The sequence below is a fragment of the Artibeus jamaicensis genome, unplaced genomic scaffold, assembly GCF_021234435.1.
Source record: "Artibeus jamaicensis isolate MK-2021 breed Jamaican fruit bat unplaced genomic scaffold, CSHL_Jam_final scaffold_1964, whole genome shotgun sequence".
Classification (NCBI taxonomy): domain Eukaryota; kingdom Metazoa; phylum Chordata; class Mammalia; order Chiroptera; family Phyllostomidae; genus Artibeus; species Artibeus jamaicensis.
In genome coordinates, this window is record NW_026522030.1 from 56,935,061 (window position 1) to 56,953,593 (window position 18,533).

Sequence of the window (18,533 nt, forward strand, 5' to 3'; positions counted from 1 at the left end):
AGGTTATCTAAACAAAATCATTCTGTATTTCAATATTCTCAGAAAACTGTGCTTAAATCCAAATACGCCCTTCCCACAAAAGTTTTCCTTTTAAAGCAAGGGTACCTCTAATACAGGGAGCTGTACAGCAGAAGAACCCTGGATGTGTATGTTCCAAGGAGGAAGTACACCAAAATTGCTCCGAGACTATTTAGAAAAACGTTGCATTTTTTAAAAAATCCACTGAATGCTCGCTTCGGCAGCACATATACTAAAATTGGAACGATACAGATAAGATTAGCATGGCCCCTGTGCAAGGATGACATGCAAAAATCCACTGAAAAGAAGGGAATGTTATTGAGCAAAAAAGGTTGTCATTTAGCTATAGGTTTATAGACTTTGAAGTAGAAAAAACATCCGCAGCTTTTCAAGATTCTTCTGGCAAAACATTTTTTGAATCATTTTTTTTCCCTAAGAGCGGAAAGCATTTTTCTAGGATGATTCCAGCTCTAAAAACAACCTTTCTGATCTCTTGAAAAGCCAAGTTCAACTTTTAATAGTGCTATGTACTTTTGGTTTAAAGAAGTACAAGAGAAAAAACAAAGCCAAAACAGTAAATTTACTCTACTTATGCCTCAAGCTGTACACAGGAACTTCACACAGTACATATGAAGAGAGGATTAATTTTTCCTGTAAAGATAGAATATATACATCGCTATGTCATAGATGCAACATTAGGTGCAAGAAACACAGCACCAATGCATTTCTCATGCCAAAACCCAGTGGAAAAATAAGGTTTGTCTGAAAAGACAGAGCCATGAACAATATTTCTAATAGACACCAAAAATAAAAGGTAGAAAAAAGCAAAAATAAACAAGTAGAACTACATCAAACTAAAAAGGCTCTGCACAGCAAAGAAAATCATCAATGAAATGAAAAGGCAAATTATGACATGGTAGAAAATATTTGCCAATCATATCTGATAAGGGGTTAATATCCAAAATATATAAAAATTCCTACAACTCGATAGCAAAACAATAGCAACAACAAACCCTAATCTTATTTAAAAATGGACAGAGGAACTGAATGGACTTTTTTTTAAAGAAAGACATGCAGAAGTCTAAAAGTACAACAAAAGATGTTCAGTGTCACTAATCACAGAAAGGCAAGTCAAATTGATAAAATATCACCTCACACCTGCTAGAATGGCTATTACCAAAAGACAAGAGATAGGAAGTGTTCCTGAGGAAGTGGAGAAAAGGGAACACTTCTGTACTGTGGGTGAGGTTGCATATTGGTACAGCTACTATGGAAAACAATATGGAAGTTCCTGTAAAAATTAAAAATAGAACTATCACATGATCCAGCAATCCAGTTCCAGGTATGTATCCAAAGGAAATAAAAACAGGACACCAAAAAAATATGTGTCTCTGGTGTTCACTGCAGTATTATAACATCCAAGACATGGAAACAACCTAAGTGTCCATCAACAGATGAAAAGATAAAGCCGTGGGCTGTGTGTGTGTGCACACGCAGAAATAAAGTATTATTCAGCCAGAGAAAGAAGGATATCCCTGTTGTTTTTGACAACATGGAGCAGCTTTGAGGGTATTATGCTAAATGAAAGGCAAACAGAGAAGTCAAATACTATACGATATCACTTATATTGGAATCTAAAAAGGCCAACCTCATAGAAACAGAAACTAGAATGGTAGTTACCAAGGACTAGAGGAAAGGAGGGGTGTTGGTCAAAGAGTACAAATGTCCAGTTTGAGATGATTAAGTTCTGGGGATCTAATGTCCTTCATGGTGATGGCAGTTTATATTACTGAATGACATACTTCATTCTGCTAAGAAAGTATATCTTAAATATTCTCACCACAAACTAGAAAGGGTAATTACGACATGATGGAGGTATTAGGTAGTGTTATGGTGGTAACTGTTTTGTAATATATGTTTATCAGATCGACACATTGTATGCCTTAAACTTACGCAATGTTATACGTCAATTATATTTCGATAAAGCTGAAAAATTTTCTAATAAAATCAAAATGGTTCATAAGTCAGTGACACAATGATAGGCTCCATTAATAATGAGACAGTAATAATTATTTAAATGTCAGATAAAATAATATGAGGTAGCCAAAAATCTAGGTAAGATTTTTAAAAAGTATTTAGTAGTCTATAGACACATTTCCATAAAAGACTAATCTTCCCACATAAAATGAAAAGAATCCATAGGATTACTTTAATTTGAATTAATTTTTAAATTTTAATTTTACTACAAAATTCACTAGAAGTCATCCCTTAAAAATTGATGTTCAATAACTGGTGTGCTTGAATATTCCACATTACAGTTTATTATGTAGAGTTGTCAAGACATACTCTAAGCCTAATAGGAAAAAAATCTGCAGGGTTCAAATAGCACTTAAAGAAACACAAAAAGAAAAGCTGGAAATCAAGGAGATAATTCTAAGATAAAGACTAAGTCTGGAAAGAGACAGAAGTCTACTAGAGCCCTTATCAGGAGGCAGAGCCACACTCCGCTGCATTATCAATGACCTGTAACCTCTTCTCCAGCTCACAAGCAATCCTTGCGTACTCCGGGACTAAGTGGCTGTTTTAAAAAGTTCTTGTGTCCTATTTACTTTTTCCTACCACCCTTATCAGAAGCCTAATGTACTCAAGTTCCATAATTCACATGCTCCAATTACCTACCTAACTGCATACCCGAGAGGAATAATAATCAGAAGTGTAAAATGCCACCCTCCTGAAAAGAAAAATCATGAGAACTAAGATTTAAAATGGACCAGTTCATTTTTAAGGGCATAGCCAAAGATAAATAGCATTGACACTGTGCTCTTGGTAACTATAAAAAGAATAAAATAGAGTTGCTTTTTATAATTAAAAAAAGCAGCAGCATAGGCCTGGCTGGGTTTCTCAGTTGGTCGCAGTACCATCCCATACACCAAGAGGCTGGCTTCTCCCTCGGTCTGGGTGCAGGTGACGGGCCACTGATCGATGTTTCTCACACATTGATGGTTCATTCTCTCTCTGTCTGTCTCTGTCTCTGTGTCTCTCTCTCAAATCAATTTAAAAAAAGAAACAAACATCCCCAAGTGAGGATTAAAAAAAAGAAGCAACATCTCCTTAATAAATATATAGTAAATCCTTAACTTTAAAATGAGTTGTATTCCACCCAAGTACCAACCAAGGCCAACTTTGCTTAGCTTCTGAGGTCAGACAAGGTCAGGCATGTTCAGGGTGTAGGGATATAGTAAAGGGGGTCAAATACATGGTGACAGAAAATCTGACATTGGATGGTGAGCACACAATGCAATATATGGTTTGGTGAATCATAGAATTGTACACTTAAAAACTACATAATCTTATTAACCAATGTGATGCCAATACTTTTAATTTTTTTAAATAAAATGAGTTGTATTACAAAAGCCCATTTCTTCATGAAGATAAATTTCCCCATAAAATATTATAAATAGTGGTCCATTTCCAAAGTTGGCTCGATCACCTCTTTAACATCCCACAATCTAGCAACATAATACAGTGCAGAATGAAATGTGATAAAAGTATTGAATACTTGCAATATGTCAAATGCATAGTAGTAGTTTAAATTGAAAGGAGAAACACTTCAACGAAACAGAGCCCCCCAAAATGAACTTCAGGGGTCCTCTATACCCCAAAATGTTTACACAATTATATTTATGGATAATTAAGAGCAGGTCCACAGCTTTGCTGAAGTTCTCAAAGTGGTTGTCCATAACCCCATAAAGGGGAGGAACTTCTGTGCTATGTAAAACCCAACACCTTCCTACAACGCCCTCAGGTAGATTTTATCAGTGGTCTACACATGCTTATACATAATGAGAATTTCATGGATACAAAACTATCAAAAACCTCCCAGAAAAACAAACTGAATGAAACTCTACAGTAACAAACACATTTCAACATTGTATGGGGTCTGAACTGCCAACATAAGATGACACAGAAGTACATCTAAAGTAGAAGCTGGTGACACAATGGCACAAGTGTAAAGCAGATGTTGACCCATCAATACTATCTGTCTGTCAGCTGGCTTAGCTGCAAACATTTCACATTGTTTAATGTAGGTGAAAAAATCACTTAAACAATTTTCTCCATCCTAGACAAATCGCATAGGCAAAAATTTACCACACCTGTTACTGTTATCTTAAAAAGGAAAATCCATCTTTTACCTACATGCAATTTAAACAAACACAAATGACTATTTAAATTACCCAAGCATATAATATGAATGAGTACACCTTTTCTATTTATTTTGATCATGAATGTTTGGATAATAATTCCTTCTTATATGATTTTAATGTTATTTTCAACTTTACCCAAAAGTTTCTATAAATTAATCTAACAAAGTTCAGATATTGTTCTTTTCTTGACTGATGACAGTTTATTGGTTTATGCTTTTTGTTTAAATAAATTTGAACTGTATAGACGGTAAGGCTTTTCTAACCACCAGTGTAAATTCATATTCATACCTGCTTAAAATGTTATTGCTTGCTTATCTCTTTATCTCAAACCAGGAGTCTACAGCTAAGCCTTTATGGCACGTAATCTCTTTTACCTCTCTCAAAACATTATTACACTTCTTAACACACTAGTAACTAATTTTCTATTGGAAGGCTTTTCACAAGACAGTGCTACTCACCCCTCCTGCCTTCAGCAACTTTCTTCTAAACTCCTCTGTGGGGTTGTTGAAAGTTAGCTTTTCACAGCGGAGGTGATTCACTGGTGGATGGCCTTCAAGATGCAGGAATAAGTCATAATCAAAGCGGACTTTCTTAGGTTCTTCCTAGAGGTTGAAAAAAATTAAGACCGAAAAGAGAGAATTAGGCATAAACAGAAATTTAGAAAGCAAAGGTTTACTCTTCATTAGGAACAGAAAAGACTCAGACATCTAAGAGGTATTATGTCAAGGAAATACTGGGGAGAAAAGTACCACAAAATTATCTACAAAGCAAAATGGAAATACCTGATAAATTAGTTTCTTATGTTAAGGGGAAACCAAAAACAATAAACTTATCATCTTTCCTGAAGGCTTTCAAGTGGTATGACACCAGCAATACAGCCATCCAACTAGAAACCTAAGACACCCCTGAAGTTACTCCTTCCCATTCTTACTCCATCTTCCCACACCCATCATCAACTCCTGCCATTCTCTCTCCTAAATAATTCTTGAAGCACTCTAACCCATACTATTGTGGACCCTGAGAAAGAAGATACCTACTAATAAGGGTTCCCAGCAGCTAACTGGACTCATATTTTTAAAAAACAACAGCCTATCAGTCATTTCTATATATCAGCCTCTCACACCAACTGGGCTTCAGAGACAAGACTGCACTGAAAAGTCTGCCTCTGCACTGAACTGCCTACCTGCACTGTGTTTTTGCCAATGAACCAGCCCATTTAAATAAGTTTCTGGAATCTATTTCAACCAATAGGATTGAGGCTTTCCTCACTCAATCGGAGCTATGCAGCTATAGCCCCAACAACATCTTCACCTACCACTCACAGAAGCTCCATTCTGACCAATCAGAAAAGTGCCTTTTGGACCAAACTGCAAGAACTGAGTCCTCATCTGCATGAGGACAGGTCAATCAGGAACCAGGGGTGAGGACTTCTGTCTATATAAGCCACCTCCCCTCTGGCTATGGGAGCACACTTTCCCTTTCTACGGAAGACTGTGCTTCTCTGAGTGTGCTAAACACCAAAGATGTCTTCCCAGAGCACAGTGGAGAAAAGGTTGGCACAGAAAGGAGCAGACCAGTGCAGCACAGGCAGCCCAGCAGGGAGCAAAGTAGAGCTATTGTGCACTGAATAAAGTTTTCTTCCTCATTGTACCCCAAATTGGGGATTCCTGTTGGCATTGAACTGGCATCAATAACCATGGGTTGACACTATTATTCTGTTACTCACTTCCCAAACTACTATAAACTCCTTTCTATAGTAGGTCTTCATACTTCAAGACAGAGAATCTTCAATTTCTCCCTTATTCAGATTTCAAAATTATCTAGTATATGAAACAAAAATCTACCCATTTTCATACCTCATTAAAATGTTAACAGCTTCTAATTGACAGTAGGATAAAATTTAACCTCACATGAATGCCCTATAAGGACTTCCCTAATCTGGCCCTTGGCCCCTTACCTTACCATATTCTTTTCAGTCATCTGATGACCTGGCAACACATTACTGTGGGTTCCTGGTATTTACCAGGTTGGTTAACTCTGGTTTCCACTCCTGCTTTATGTTACTACCTTCACTGGCTACCTCCATTCCTCCCACCCAACTCCTCACTGCCTCTCCCAGGTGGTGTGTATCTCTCATATCCTTGCCACATTTGAGAATAACTGTCTTCTAATTTTCTTCCTTTACCCTGATAGATCATAAAATTCTTGAAAGTAGGAACAATGGTTGAATCATCACTATATCAGCAACAGCTAATTTAGTACTTATGCATAGCAGAAAAGTGACAAAGGTCTGTAGAATTAATAAAATAATGGCATTTTTCCTAATCTGGAAGGACAAAATAGTTTTGTATCCAAAAAACACAATAATTAAAATTTCATACCAAAGTTCTATTTTTATCTTTTATTTTTTAGAAATTTATTTTTCTTAGCATTAAAAAAATTTTTTTAAATATTTTATTTTTAGACAGATGGAAAGGGAGGGAGAAGAGAAGGAGAGAAACATCCAAGTGTGGTTGCCTTTCTTGCACATCCCCGATCGGGGACCTGGCCCACAACCCAGGCACATGCCCTGACTGGGAATCGAACCGGCAACCCTTTGGTTCTCAGGCCAGCACACAACTCACTGAGCCACACCAGCCAGGGCTACACTAACATATATTTTATCTATGCAAATGCATGTGAAGGAAACAGAGAGGTTATATCGAATAGGAGGAAAAAAACTAAGTTTAACTCTAGACACTTCTACTAGGAATATACATCTGTATAATCTTTGTAGAAATAAAAATGTTGATGAATATAATTATTTACAAGAAAAAGAATGAAATAATAACATCACTTTGTAGTCTACAATAGTTTAAAACAAAAAAAACAAATCACTTTTCAACAAAATTAAGGGTAGAAACCGAAGAAAGTGCTATCTTTCTATAAACCCTGAGTACAATTTTCTTTTAAAGACTTTTTTGAGGAAGGAAAAAGTACCCATAAACTTGTATTCTAGCCAACTGAATATATTTCTTAGAGAGCAAACGTCAATATTATGTCAATCTGTGCTCATCAGAGAGGATCCTTCTTGAAGTGCAAACTAGAAAGCATGTGTTTGTTATGTATCAAGCTAATTCATTCTCTAGAGGTGAAAATCTACTTTTAGAAACATCAAATCACCCTCCTCATTCTGTTTCAATCTTTGATATTTACTCAGGTACTTTCTCTGAGTACAAGAAAAAAAAGTATGAGATCCTTTCAAACCTTAAGTGCTACAGTCAATTATGTTTTAATGTGCCTGTTGGTTTAGAGTTTCTGAAGCACACGATTCTCACAGATGGGCTGGAGTTGTTGAACACGAATACAACATAAGACAGAGTGAATATACACAAACTCAAAAGAAGCACTGACACTCCGCCACCCTTTTAACTCTGACCTGTCAAATAAACAAGCAATACTGAAAACAAGCATGTCTGGCTGCAGGGAAAGCACAGGGTAGAGATGAGACCAAGACAGGATGACAGCCTTAACCTACAGGGGGAGGACTCCTCCACGGTCGCGTGGAGGTCTCCTTGCTGCTTTTTCTCATCTCTCATGAAAACTTCGAACAATAATTTTTCCATCAGCTGTTATCATAATGAATGCTCGTTCTTTAAGACAGAGTTTAGTAAACTCTAAGGATGAATAAAATGATACTAAAAAAATGGCCTTAAACGAGCCATGCAATCTTTCAATGACTCAGTTTTTGTTCCTTTAAACTACTAATAATATTACTTACATCCATTCCTTTAAACTAGGAATACACCTACTAAGTAATATTACTTAGTAGGTTTACAAGAACTTACTAGGAAAGTTCTTGTAAACCTACTAAATAAAGCAACATATTTAAATGGCTCAGAAGACTGCTAAGGACAAAGCAGTCTTCAAATATTTAACTATACAGAAATAGGTTACTGTCAAACAAGCTCCCAAAATACAAATATTTATTTATTTATTTATTTAATTTTATTTATTTTTCAAGTACATACAAATATTTAAAAAAATAACAATTAATGCAGGTATGGATAGCAGGTTTATAGAGAGGTTGGTGAGTCAGAAATGTAGTACATGAGGAGGTGTGCTCAAAAAGAAACAAAAAATATGGGAAAAAATTGATCCCTGTCATCCATACATTCTTCAGGATAGTTTTATATAATATAATTAAAAGTGAATTATCTCTTAATCATAAAGAGATTTTTGGGCCTTCATCACATTGAAAAAGCCAGTGGGACATTGTTGCAATGGAAAGTACTAGCTTATCAGTGGTTCTCATACTTCACTGTGCGTGAGAATCAACTATCAGGCTGGTAAATATGCACTTTCCCAGGCCCCGGTCCCAGAGATTCTGATTCGGGAGATATGGGGTAGAGCCTGAGAATCTCACTTCTAACCTGCTCTTCTTGGTAATGCTGATGTTGCTGGCAAGGACCATACCTTCTGGGAGTACTGGCTTCGTTAATATGACATTCAAATTAGTTCAGTTCCTTTCAAAAAAGGAGATATGTGTGAATTATCTCCCTCTTGGGCAAGTTTTAGAAACTAGACTTTGGAATAAATGGAAGGAACACTGTGATTAAATATAACATATCATTTACTAAGCATTTACTTATATATGAAGCATTATTTTTTTATTTTAAAGTATATTTTATTACATTCTATTTAAAAATAAATGTATTAGTAAACCCATTTTTCTTCTTTCTTTTTCTTTCTGAGTTTTTTCTTTTTTTTTATTTTTATAGTTATTTTTCAAGTACAGCTTTGTTTATTTCTCCCATTCCAGCCCACCCCTCCCCCATACACCCCACCTCCCTCCCATTTCTACCCCCCTTAGTTCTTGTCCCTGTGTCCTTTATACTTGTTCCTCTAAATCCCTCCCATTTGTTCCCCTTAAATTCCCTCCCCTCCCCTCTCTGGTCGCTGTCCCCCTATTCTCTATTTCAGTGTATTTGTTTTTATTTTGCTTGCTTGTCTATTTTGTTGTTTAGCTTCTTATTAAAGGTGAGATCATATGGTATTTGCCTTTCAACCCCTGGCTTATTTCACTCAACATAATGCTTTCCAGTTCCATCCATGCTGTTGCAAAGGATAGTAGTTCCTTCTTTCTCTTTGCTGCATAGAATTCCATTGTGTATATATGCCACAGTTTTTTGATCCATTCATTTACTGATGGGCACCTTGGTTGCTTCCAACTCTTGGCTATTGTAAATTGTGCTGCTATGAACATTGTGGTGCATAGGTTCTTTGAAATTGATGTTTTGGGATTCTTAGGATATAATCCTAGCAGTGGAATTACTGGATCAAAAGGCAGGTCGATTTTCATTTTTCTGAGAAAATTCCATACTGTTTTCCATTATGGTTGTACCAGTCTGCAATCCCACCAACAGTGAACTAAGGTCCCCTTTTCCCCACAACCTCTCCAACATTTGTTGTTGGTTGCTTTGTTTATGATAGCCATCCTGACTGGTATAAAGTGGTATCTCATTGTGGTTTTAATTTGCATCTCACTGATAGCTAGCAATATTGAGCATTTCTTCATGTGTCTCTGGATCTTCTGTATGTCCTCCTTGGGGAAGTGTCTGTTCAAGTCCTTTTCCCATTTTTTAATTGGGTTGCTTGTCTTAGAGTGGAGTTGTGTAAGCTCTTTGTATATTTTGGAGATTAAACCTTTGTCTGAGGTATCATTGGCAAATATGTTTTCCCATACAGTTGGTTGTCTTTTTAATTTAATACTGTTTTCTTTAGCCACGCAGAAGCTTTTTATTTTGATGAGATTTCATTTGTTTATTCTTTCCTTTATGTCCTTTGCTCTGGGGGACATATCAGTAAAAAAGTTGCTGCATGAAATATATGAGATTTTCTTGCCAATGTTCTCCTCTAGGATTTTAATGGTGTCATGACTTATATTTAAGTCTTTTATCCACCTTGAATTTATTTTGCTGTATGGTGTAAGTTGGTGCTCGAGTTTCATTTTTTTGCACGTAGCTGTCCAGTTCTCCCAACACCATTTGCTGAAGAGGCTATCTTTACTCCATTTTATGTTATTGCCCCCTTTGTCAAATATTAATTGACTGTAGAGAGTTGGGTTGATTTCTGGGCTCTCTGTTCTGTTCCATTGGTCTATGTGCCTGTTTTTATGCCAGTACCAGGCTGTTTTGGTTACAGTGGCCTTGTAATACAATTTGATATCAGGTATTGTGATCCCTCCTACTTTGTTCTTTTTTCTCAAAAGTGCAGCTGCTATTTGGGCTCATTTATGGTTCCATATAAATTTTTGAAGTGTTTGTTCTATGTCTGTGAAATATGCCATTGGTATTTTAATAGGTATTGCATTGAATCTGTAAATTGCTTTGGGTAGTATGGACATTTTCATGATGTTAATTCTTCCAATCCATGAACAAGGCATATGCTTCCATTTGTTTGTGTCTTCCTTGATTTCTTTCTTCAGGGCTGTGTAGTTTTCTGCATACAGGTCTTTTACCTCCTTAGTTAGGTTTATTCACAGATATTTTATTTTTGTTTTTGCTATATCGAATGAGATTTTTTTCTTGATTTCTGCTTCTGCTGATTCATTGTTCGTATACAAAAATGCCTTTGATTTCCGGATATTGACTTTGTAACCCGCTGTTTTGCCAAATTCATTAATTAGTTCGAGCAGTTTTGAGGTAGAGTCTATAGGATTTTCCACGTACACTATCATGTCATCTGGAAACAGTGACAGTTTTATTTCCTCCTTTCCTATTTGGGTGCCTTTTATTTCCTTTTCTTCCCTGATCACTGTGGCTAAAACTTCCAATACTATATTGAACAGGAGTGGTGAAAGTGGACATCCTTGTCTTATTCCTGATTTTAGTGGAAAAGCTTTTAGTTTTTGCCCATTGAGTATGATGTTGGCTGTAGGTCTTTCATATATGGCCGTTATTATATTGAGGAATGCTCCCTCTATTCCCACTTTGCTGAGTGTTTTTATCATAAATGGGTGTTGTACCTTATCAAAAGCTTTCTCTGTGTCTATTGATATAATCATGTGCTTTTTGTCTTTGCTTTTGTTTATGTGATGTATTACATTTACTGATTTGCAAATACTGAACCATCCTTGCATCCCTGGGATGAATCCCACTTGGTCATGATGTATGATCTTTTTTTTTTTTAAGATTTTATTTATTTATCTTTAGAGGGGAAGGGAAGGAGAGAGGGAGAGAAATATCAATGTATGGTTGCCTTTCGTGCATCCCCTGCTGGGAACTGGCCTGCAGGGAACTGCCTTCAACGCCAGTATGTGCCCTGACTGGGAATCGAACCGCGATTGTCTGGTGCGCAGGCCTGCGCTCAATCCACTGAGCTACACCAGCCAGGGCGATGTATGATCTTTTTGATATATTGTTGGATGCGATTTGCCAATATTTTGTTGAGGATTTTAGCATCTATGTTCATCAGCGATACTGGCCTGAAGTTTTCTTTCTTTGTGGTGTCTATATCTGGTTTTGGAAATAGGATGATGCTGGTTTCACAAAAAGAATTTGGGAGTTTTCCATCCTTCTGAATTTTTTGGAATAGTCTGTAAAGAATAGGGGTTAGCTCTTCCTTAAATGCTTTGTAGAATTCTCCTGTGAAACCATCTGGTCCAGGACTTTTGTGTGATGGGAGTTTTTTTGATTATTGCTTCAATTTCTCTTGCTGTGTGTTTAGATTTCCTGCTGCTTTTTCATTGAGTTTTGAAAGATTGTATTTTTCTAGAAATGTGTCCATTTCCCCTAGGTTTTCAAATTTCTTGGCATACAGTTCTTCATAGTAATTTCTTACAGTCCCTTCTATTTCTGTGGTATCAGTTGTAATCTCTCCTCTTTCATTTCTAATTGTGCTTGTGTCCTCTCTCTTCTTTTCTTGATGAGCCTACTTAAAGGCTTGTCTATTTTGTTTATCTTTTCAGAGAACCAACTCCTAGATTCATTGATCCTTAGAATTGTGCTTTTTGTTTCTATGTCATTTAATTCTGCTCTGATCTTGGTTATTTCCTTCCTTCTGCTTGCTCTGGGCTCTCTTTGTTATTGTTTTTTGAGTTCTTGCAGGCATAGGGTGAGGTTGTTTGTTTGAAATGTTACTATCTTCTTTAGGTAGGCCTGTATTGCTATAAACTTTCCTCTCAGGACTGCCTTCGCTGTGTCCCATAAGCTTTGGGTTGTTGTGAGATCATTTTCATTTGTTTCCAGAAACGTTTTGATTTCTTCCCTAATTTCATTCTTGACCCATGAATTGTTTAATGGCATACCATTCAGTCTCCATGATTTTGTGTGCTTTGGGTTTTTTCCTTTGGGGTTGGTTTCCAATTTCAGTCCCTTGTGGTCAGAGAAGATGCTTGGTATGATTTCAATTTTCTTGCATTTTTTGAGGCTCGTTTTGTGTCCTATCACGTGATCTATCTTTGACAATGTTCCATGCGCATTTGAAAAGAACGTGTATTTAGCTTCTTTGGGATGAAGGGCTGTATATATATCAGTTAAGTCCATTTCATCTAGGGTGTTGTTTAACGCCACAATATCTTTGTTGATATTTTGTTTGGAAGATCTGTCCATTTTTGACAGTGGGGTGTTAAAATCCCCTACTATAATTGTGTTGCTGTCAATATCTTTCTTGAAGTTCTCTAAGATTTTCTTGATATATTTGGGTGCCCCTGTGTTTGGTGCATATATATTTATGATGTTAATGTGTTCTTGGTGGATTCTTCCCTTGAGTATTATGAAGTGACCTTCTGGGTCTCTCTTTATGGCCCTGTTTTTGTAGTCTATTTTGTCCGATATGAGAATTGCTACCCCAGCTTTTTTTTCTTGTTTTGTTTGCTTGGAAAACTTGTTTCCAGCCTTTTACTTTTAGTTCGTGATGGTCTTTTGTCCTGAGGTGGGTTTTTTATAGGCAGCATATGTGTGGGTCATGCTTTCTCATCCATTGAGCTATTCTGTGTCTTTTGATTGGAGCATTTAATCCATTTACGTTTAAGGTTATTATTGATAGGTACTTATTCATTGCCATTTTTGTACCTGTGTTCCTCTCTGTCTCCCTCTTTTCCTTCCTTTCCTTAAAACAGTCCTTTTAGTACTTCTTGTAGAGCTGGTTTGGTGGAGGCGTATTCTTTTAGACTTCTTTTGTCTTGGAAGCTCTTTATTTGGCCTTCTATCTTGATTGAGAGCCTTGCTGAGTAAAGTAGCCTTGGTTGTAGGCCTCTGTTTCTCATTACTTGGAATATTTCTTGCCATTCTCTTATTGCTTGGAGTGTTTCCATTGAGAAATCAGTAGCTAACCTTATTGGGGCTACCTTGTATGTTATTTTTTTTTCTCCCTTGCTGCCTTTAAGATTCTCTCTTTGTCTTGAAATTTTGCCATTTTGATGATGATGTGTCTTGAAGTGGGCCTCCTTGGGTTCCTCTTGATTGGGACTCTGTGATTCCTGGATTTGTATGACTTTTTCTCTCATCAAATTAGGGAAAATTTCTCTCATTACTCTTTTGAATACGTTTTGTATATCCCTTCTTCTTCTTCTCCTTCTGGTATTCCTATTATTCGGATATTATTACGTTTCATATGGTCTTGCATTTCTCTTAATCCCTCTTCATTCTTTCTGAGCCTCTTTTCATTTTCTTGCTGTTTCTATGAGATGCTTTCTACTTTGTCCTCCAACTCGCTAATCCAATTCTCCGCTTCATCTATTCTACTTTTGAAACTTTCTACTCTGTTCTTCAATTTGGAAATTGTATTCTTCATTTCCTCTTGTCCCTTGATGATATTTTCTATTTCCTTTTTCATGTTGATGCAGTTTGCAGAGAGATCATTCTAATTCCCCTGTAGTTTCTGGTAGCTGATTTTGAGCTCTTTGAACTTCGTAATAGCCAGTGCTTGGAATTCAATATCTGATAGTTGATTAGCCTCTATTTCATCTAACATTCTTTCTAAAGTTTCTGCTTTTTCTTTCATTTGGGGATTGTTTCCTTGTCTTCCTATTGTTTGAGACTCTTCTTGTTAGTCTCAGCTTCTAAAATTGATCTGTTCTGACTCCCTGGGTTTATGGTGTGAACTTCTGTGGTATAATACCTGTGAATTTCAGTGGTGCAGACTCCTTCAGGTATCTCAATGTTCTCCGTCTCCACCTACTCTCGCGCTGGTCCTCGAACTGGTCCCTGCGCTGGTCACCTACCACTGCTGAGTGTTCTGGCTCCCATAGCAGACTCTTCTGGTGCCCAGGCCTGTTGCTACCGCAGTGGCACAGGGGCTGTGAGGGTCCCGGCTCCCGTAGCTGACTCCCCGGCACCCAGTCCCATTGCTATGGCAGTGGCACAGGGGCATCTAGTGTCCCGGCTCCCGTAGCTGACTCCTCTGCTGCCCAGGCCTGTCGCCTGTGTCCTGTACCTGACTCCCTGGTGCCCAAGGCCCATTGCTATGGCAGCGGCACAGGGGCCTCTAGTGTCCCAGCTCCCATAGCTGACTCCCCAGTGCCCAGTCCCATCACCATGGCAGTGGCACGGGGGCTCCCGTAGCCGACTCTGCCACTGTCTGGTGTTTCTTCGTCGGTCACAATCTCTGGTCTTTTAATTTCATAAATGCTGAGTAACTGATGGTTTGTTGTGTTGTTTCTCTAAAGATCTGCCAGGATTTTCACCCACAATTACGGGAGCTAGAATCCACTCCTACTCCGTCGCCATCTTCCCAGTATCCCCTATATGAAGCATTATTCTGAACACTCAGCTTTAGTATCTAATCCTTCTGGCCACCTTGCAAGGTACATACTCATCCTATCCCAATTTTTTTGAATAAGAAAAGCGAGGACCACAGATGTGGATTAATTTGTCCAATATTTTCTAGTCTATGTTTTTCCACATTTGTACAGTTGAAAGCTTTTAAATCCAGTAGAATCCATAATATCTCAAGTTGATATAATTGTATATTTATGTCATGTGTGTGAGTAACAACAAAAGATGAGAGATTATTCTTTGCAAGTCTAAAAATTTTAGAAATATGAAAATGAGAAAAGGAGTATTTCACTGAAAAGCCATAATTACTCTTTTCTATTTTATAGACATATATTAATCTTCTTTTTCAAATAGTAATCATTCTTCTCTTAAAAAAGAATGCTTAATAATTCATATAATCTGACTTGATATAATTGAAATCATCTTTTTCTAGCCATTTCCTTTATAATTAAGGGGAACAATAGCCAAAATTCCTAGAAGACAAATTTAACTTTTACTTTAAAATCTTCTACTGATAGGAGTGCTTATGAATCAAAATTATTTTAAATATCATTTGGTTAATGGGGATCTTCTATTGAAAGATTAATGGGTAAAGATTACATACCTTGTTTTTAAAATAAACCTCAATTGGCAAAATGAAACCAGCGTACCCAGATTCTTCTACTTTGTAGGGTGGATCTTTGCACACTGCAACATTAAAAAGAGAAAATAGGCGAGATGAGAATGATAAACAAAGAGACAGTTTTCTTTCCTTTAAAAAAAATCCCATTCTATCATCTACATTATCCCCAGTTTCCACAGACCTTTGCCAAGCGCCCATCTGCATCTGCATCTGTCCTTTATCTTATTCTCTAGAATCTGTAATAATTTCCCTATACAAAAAAATAATGTATGTTGTTTATTCCAGTCTTGATGGGGGAAGGTCATCACAGTCAACCATGATCATTAATGGTTGGACTTTGGTTGCTATCACCCTGCCCTAAGGCTTTAGGGAAAGTGAGAATAGCTCCTTATGACCCAATGCGTGACAGTTTCCTAAGGAAAGAACTATTTATGTCTAGTCTTTGATGTAAATCACTTCGCCCCTAAACCCCTCACTTCTTGGAGATATCCTGACTTCTGTGCTAAAAAGTGCCAGGATGACCCTCCTTCCTTAGAAAATCCCAAATCCCCAGTCTCCCAATGTTATTGATGCCCATTAAATCATTTTTCTCCACTTCCTCCACAAAAAAAAATGTTTATTGAAATATTGGTATACATACAAACACTTAAAATCTATTCACATCATAAGAATATAAGAAACAATAAACCTTTTGTATTTCCTATAAAGAAAGATTATTTAGATAAGCTTTTGGGAAATGAGAGACACCCTAAGAAGCTAAACATAATTTCATCCCACTAAAACTTCCATTGACTCAAAATCAGCCACAAGCCAATTGGAATTATTCTAGTTAAGACAGCATTTGGCTGTATCACTAAGAGGTAAAACTGTAATGCGGCACATCAAGGCCACTCACTGGTAGCCCTTGTCCTCTGCAACAGGCCCCCACCCACCTTTCCCACCTTCCTCCTTTAGTCACCCACCAAACCCCTCAAGTGGTCCATTCAAATACATCAATTCTCAAACATGCCCAGTGTTTACCAACTGTGCGTAGTCCTCCTGTTATTCCTTCCATCACACCTTGACGCTATTCTTAGTATCCTTTGCTAGTTCAAATCCCAATTTCTTCACAAGGCCTTTCCAGATCACAAGTACTATCATCTCTTCTCCGTTTACCCTCCCAAAGCATTAGCTGTCTGAATCACTGGTTTGACACTCAGCAGAGTTCTTTATTACTATATATTTAGGAATCTCATCCATAATTTCCTTTCATTCCTCAAAGGCCAACTCATCTATCTCAGGAACATAAATAAAGAATGTCAAGGGCTCAGGCAAACCTGGGTGGCAATCCAGGATCCACCCCAGACTAGCCAGGCTAACCCTAAAGTTACTCAAATTCCCTGAACCTGGGGTTCCTCTTCTGGACAGTGTAAGGATTAAACAAGATGATGTATGTAAAAGACACAGCACAAAGCCCGGAACATGAAATCCTCATTAAGTGACTGAAGTGAGGCAGGAACTCTAACCTGTAAAATACCCAATTATCATGTGATCTTTTCAGTAGAAAAGTAGAAAGGAGACAGCAAGTAGAAAGCCCTGGATTTGATTTAGAAGAACCTCAAGCCCACAGCCCCAAACTAAAAATTCTCTAGACAATTTTTATTTCCTTTCACTTTAAAAGAGAGGACACTACCTATGTATCTCTGAGCATGGCTGTCAAAATGCAAGAAAACTACTTATATGTGTGGGAAAATGTGTGAGGTACTTTCACTACAGACGACTGTGATGATATACGTGAAAATTGTTTACACGTTCCACAGGAACAAATATGATTACAAGGTATGCTGAAGATAGGATCTTAACATTTGACCATCTCCGTTCGTCCACCTTAGAACCATTTCCTCAAACTGACATCAGAAGTTAACCAGGAATGAGGGACTTCACCTGACCTTACAAGTGTCTCTAATAAAATATGAAAAAGCACAAGGATTCAAGAGTGACTTCAGTCCTTCACCCACTGACCACCTGCCAACCTGTTATGAATATTCAAATACCTTGAACCTTGGGGCTTGGGGGTGGGGTAATGCTACTAAAGATGCACTGAACACCCCCACCCTCCCCAGTTGGAAGGCTAGTATTATACTCACAACCTTTCCAGGCTGCGGAGCCCCTTTTTAGAACAGCAGTCCCAGTGTCCAGGTTGTTTGGGATTAAGCATACCAATGTCATCTGAAGGAAGTTTATTTTGTGGGGTACATGCCAGAGAAGTTATAGCTATTCCTTTTTTATAACTCATTTTCTCTATTTTGTATGTAAATTGCTCCTATTACAAGAAACCACTGTTAATGAGCATATTTTATAACTGAAAGTCTTGGGTATTTTTTCCTTCCCTCTAAAAGAAATGATGTGTTATGAATTAATATTCCATAGAAGTCTGGCTTTATGAGAAATTGTTTACCAATAAATATCTCAATTATTTTTAAATGGAACATGTTCATAAATAACAATGAACAATGTCTGTTGAACACCGACTTCTTAATTAGAAGCAAACAATATTTTATGCACAATAAACACACCAGAAATTCAGTAGCAATACAGAAACAAATTTACAGGTTTGATCTGAAGAGAGTCAAATTAGGGGAAGTAGTTTGCTTGTTTATTTATTCAAGTATCTTATAACTATAATCATTAACATGAGTTTCTAACCCAGTTCCTTAAAAACAAACAAACAAAAAACCCAGGAGTTAAAACTAAGAAATATTTTAGCCAGTATGGATAGTACATCAGACATAAAGCAATTATTTTTAAACTAGTAGAACCACATTGGAGATCTCCTTCTGTCACTCAACAGCACTTTTTTTCTGTTGTTGTTCTATTACAGTTGTCCCAATTTTCCCCCACTGTCCTCCTCCCCCTGCTCCCACAGTCAATCCCCACCTTGTTGTCCATGTC

At 37.3% G+C, this 18,533-nt stretch overlaps 1 protein-coding gene and 1 non-coding gene across 6 annotated transcripts in view; one reads left to right on the forward strand and one right to left on the reverse strand.

Moving 5' to 3' along the window:
- The window catches only part of MLLT3 (MLLT3 super elongation complex subunit), a 264,304-nt gene that overhangs the window by 98,250 nt on the left and 147,521 nt on the right, over window positions 1–18,533 (reverse strand). For all 5 annotated transcript variants that reach the window (XM_037139580.2, XM_037139578.2, XM_037139581.2 and 2 more), the window contains 2 exons: window positions 15,585–15,667; window positions 4,682–4,825 (listed from right to left, as the gene is read on the reverse strand). In XM_037139580.2, coding sequence (XP_036995475.1) covers window positions 4,682–4,825; window positions 15,585–15,667 — 227 coding nt within the window. The remainder of the gene's footprint in view (window positions 1–4,681; window positions 4,826–15,584; window positions 15,668–18,533) is intronic.
- LOC119045021 (U6 spliceosomal RNA) lies at window positions 227–336 on the forward strand. Its single transcript, XR_005081721.2, has one exon. It is a non-coding gene; the product is annotated as a U6 spliceosomal RNA (small nuclear RNA).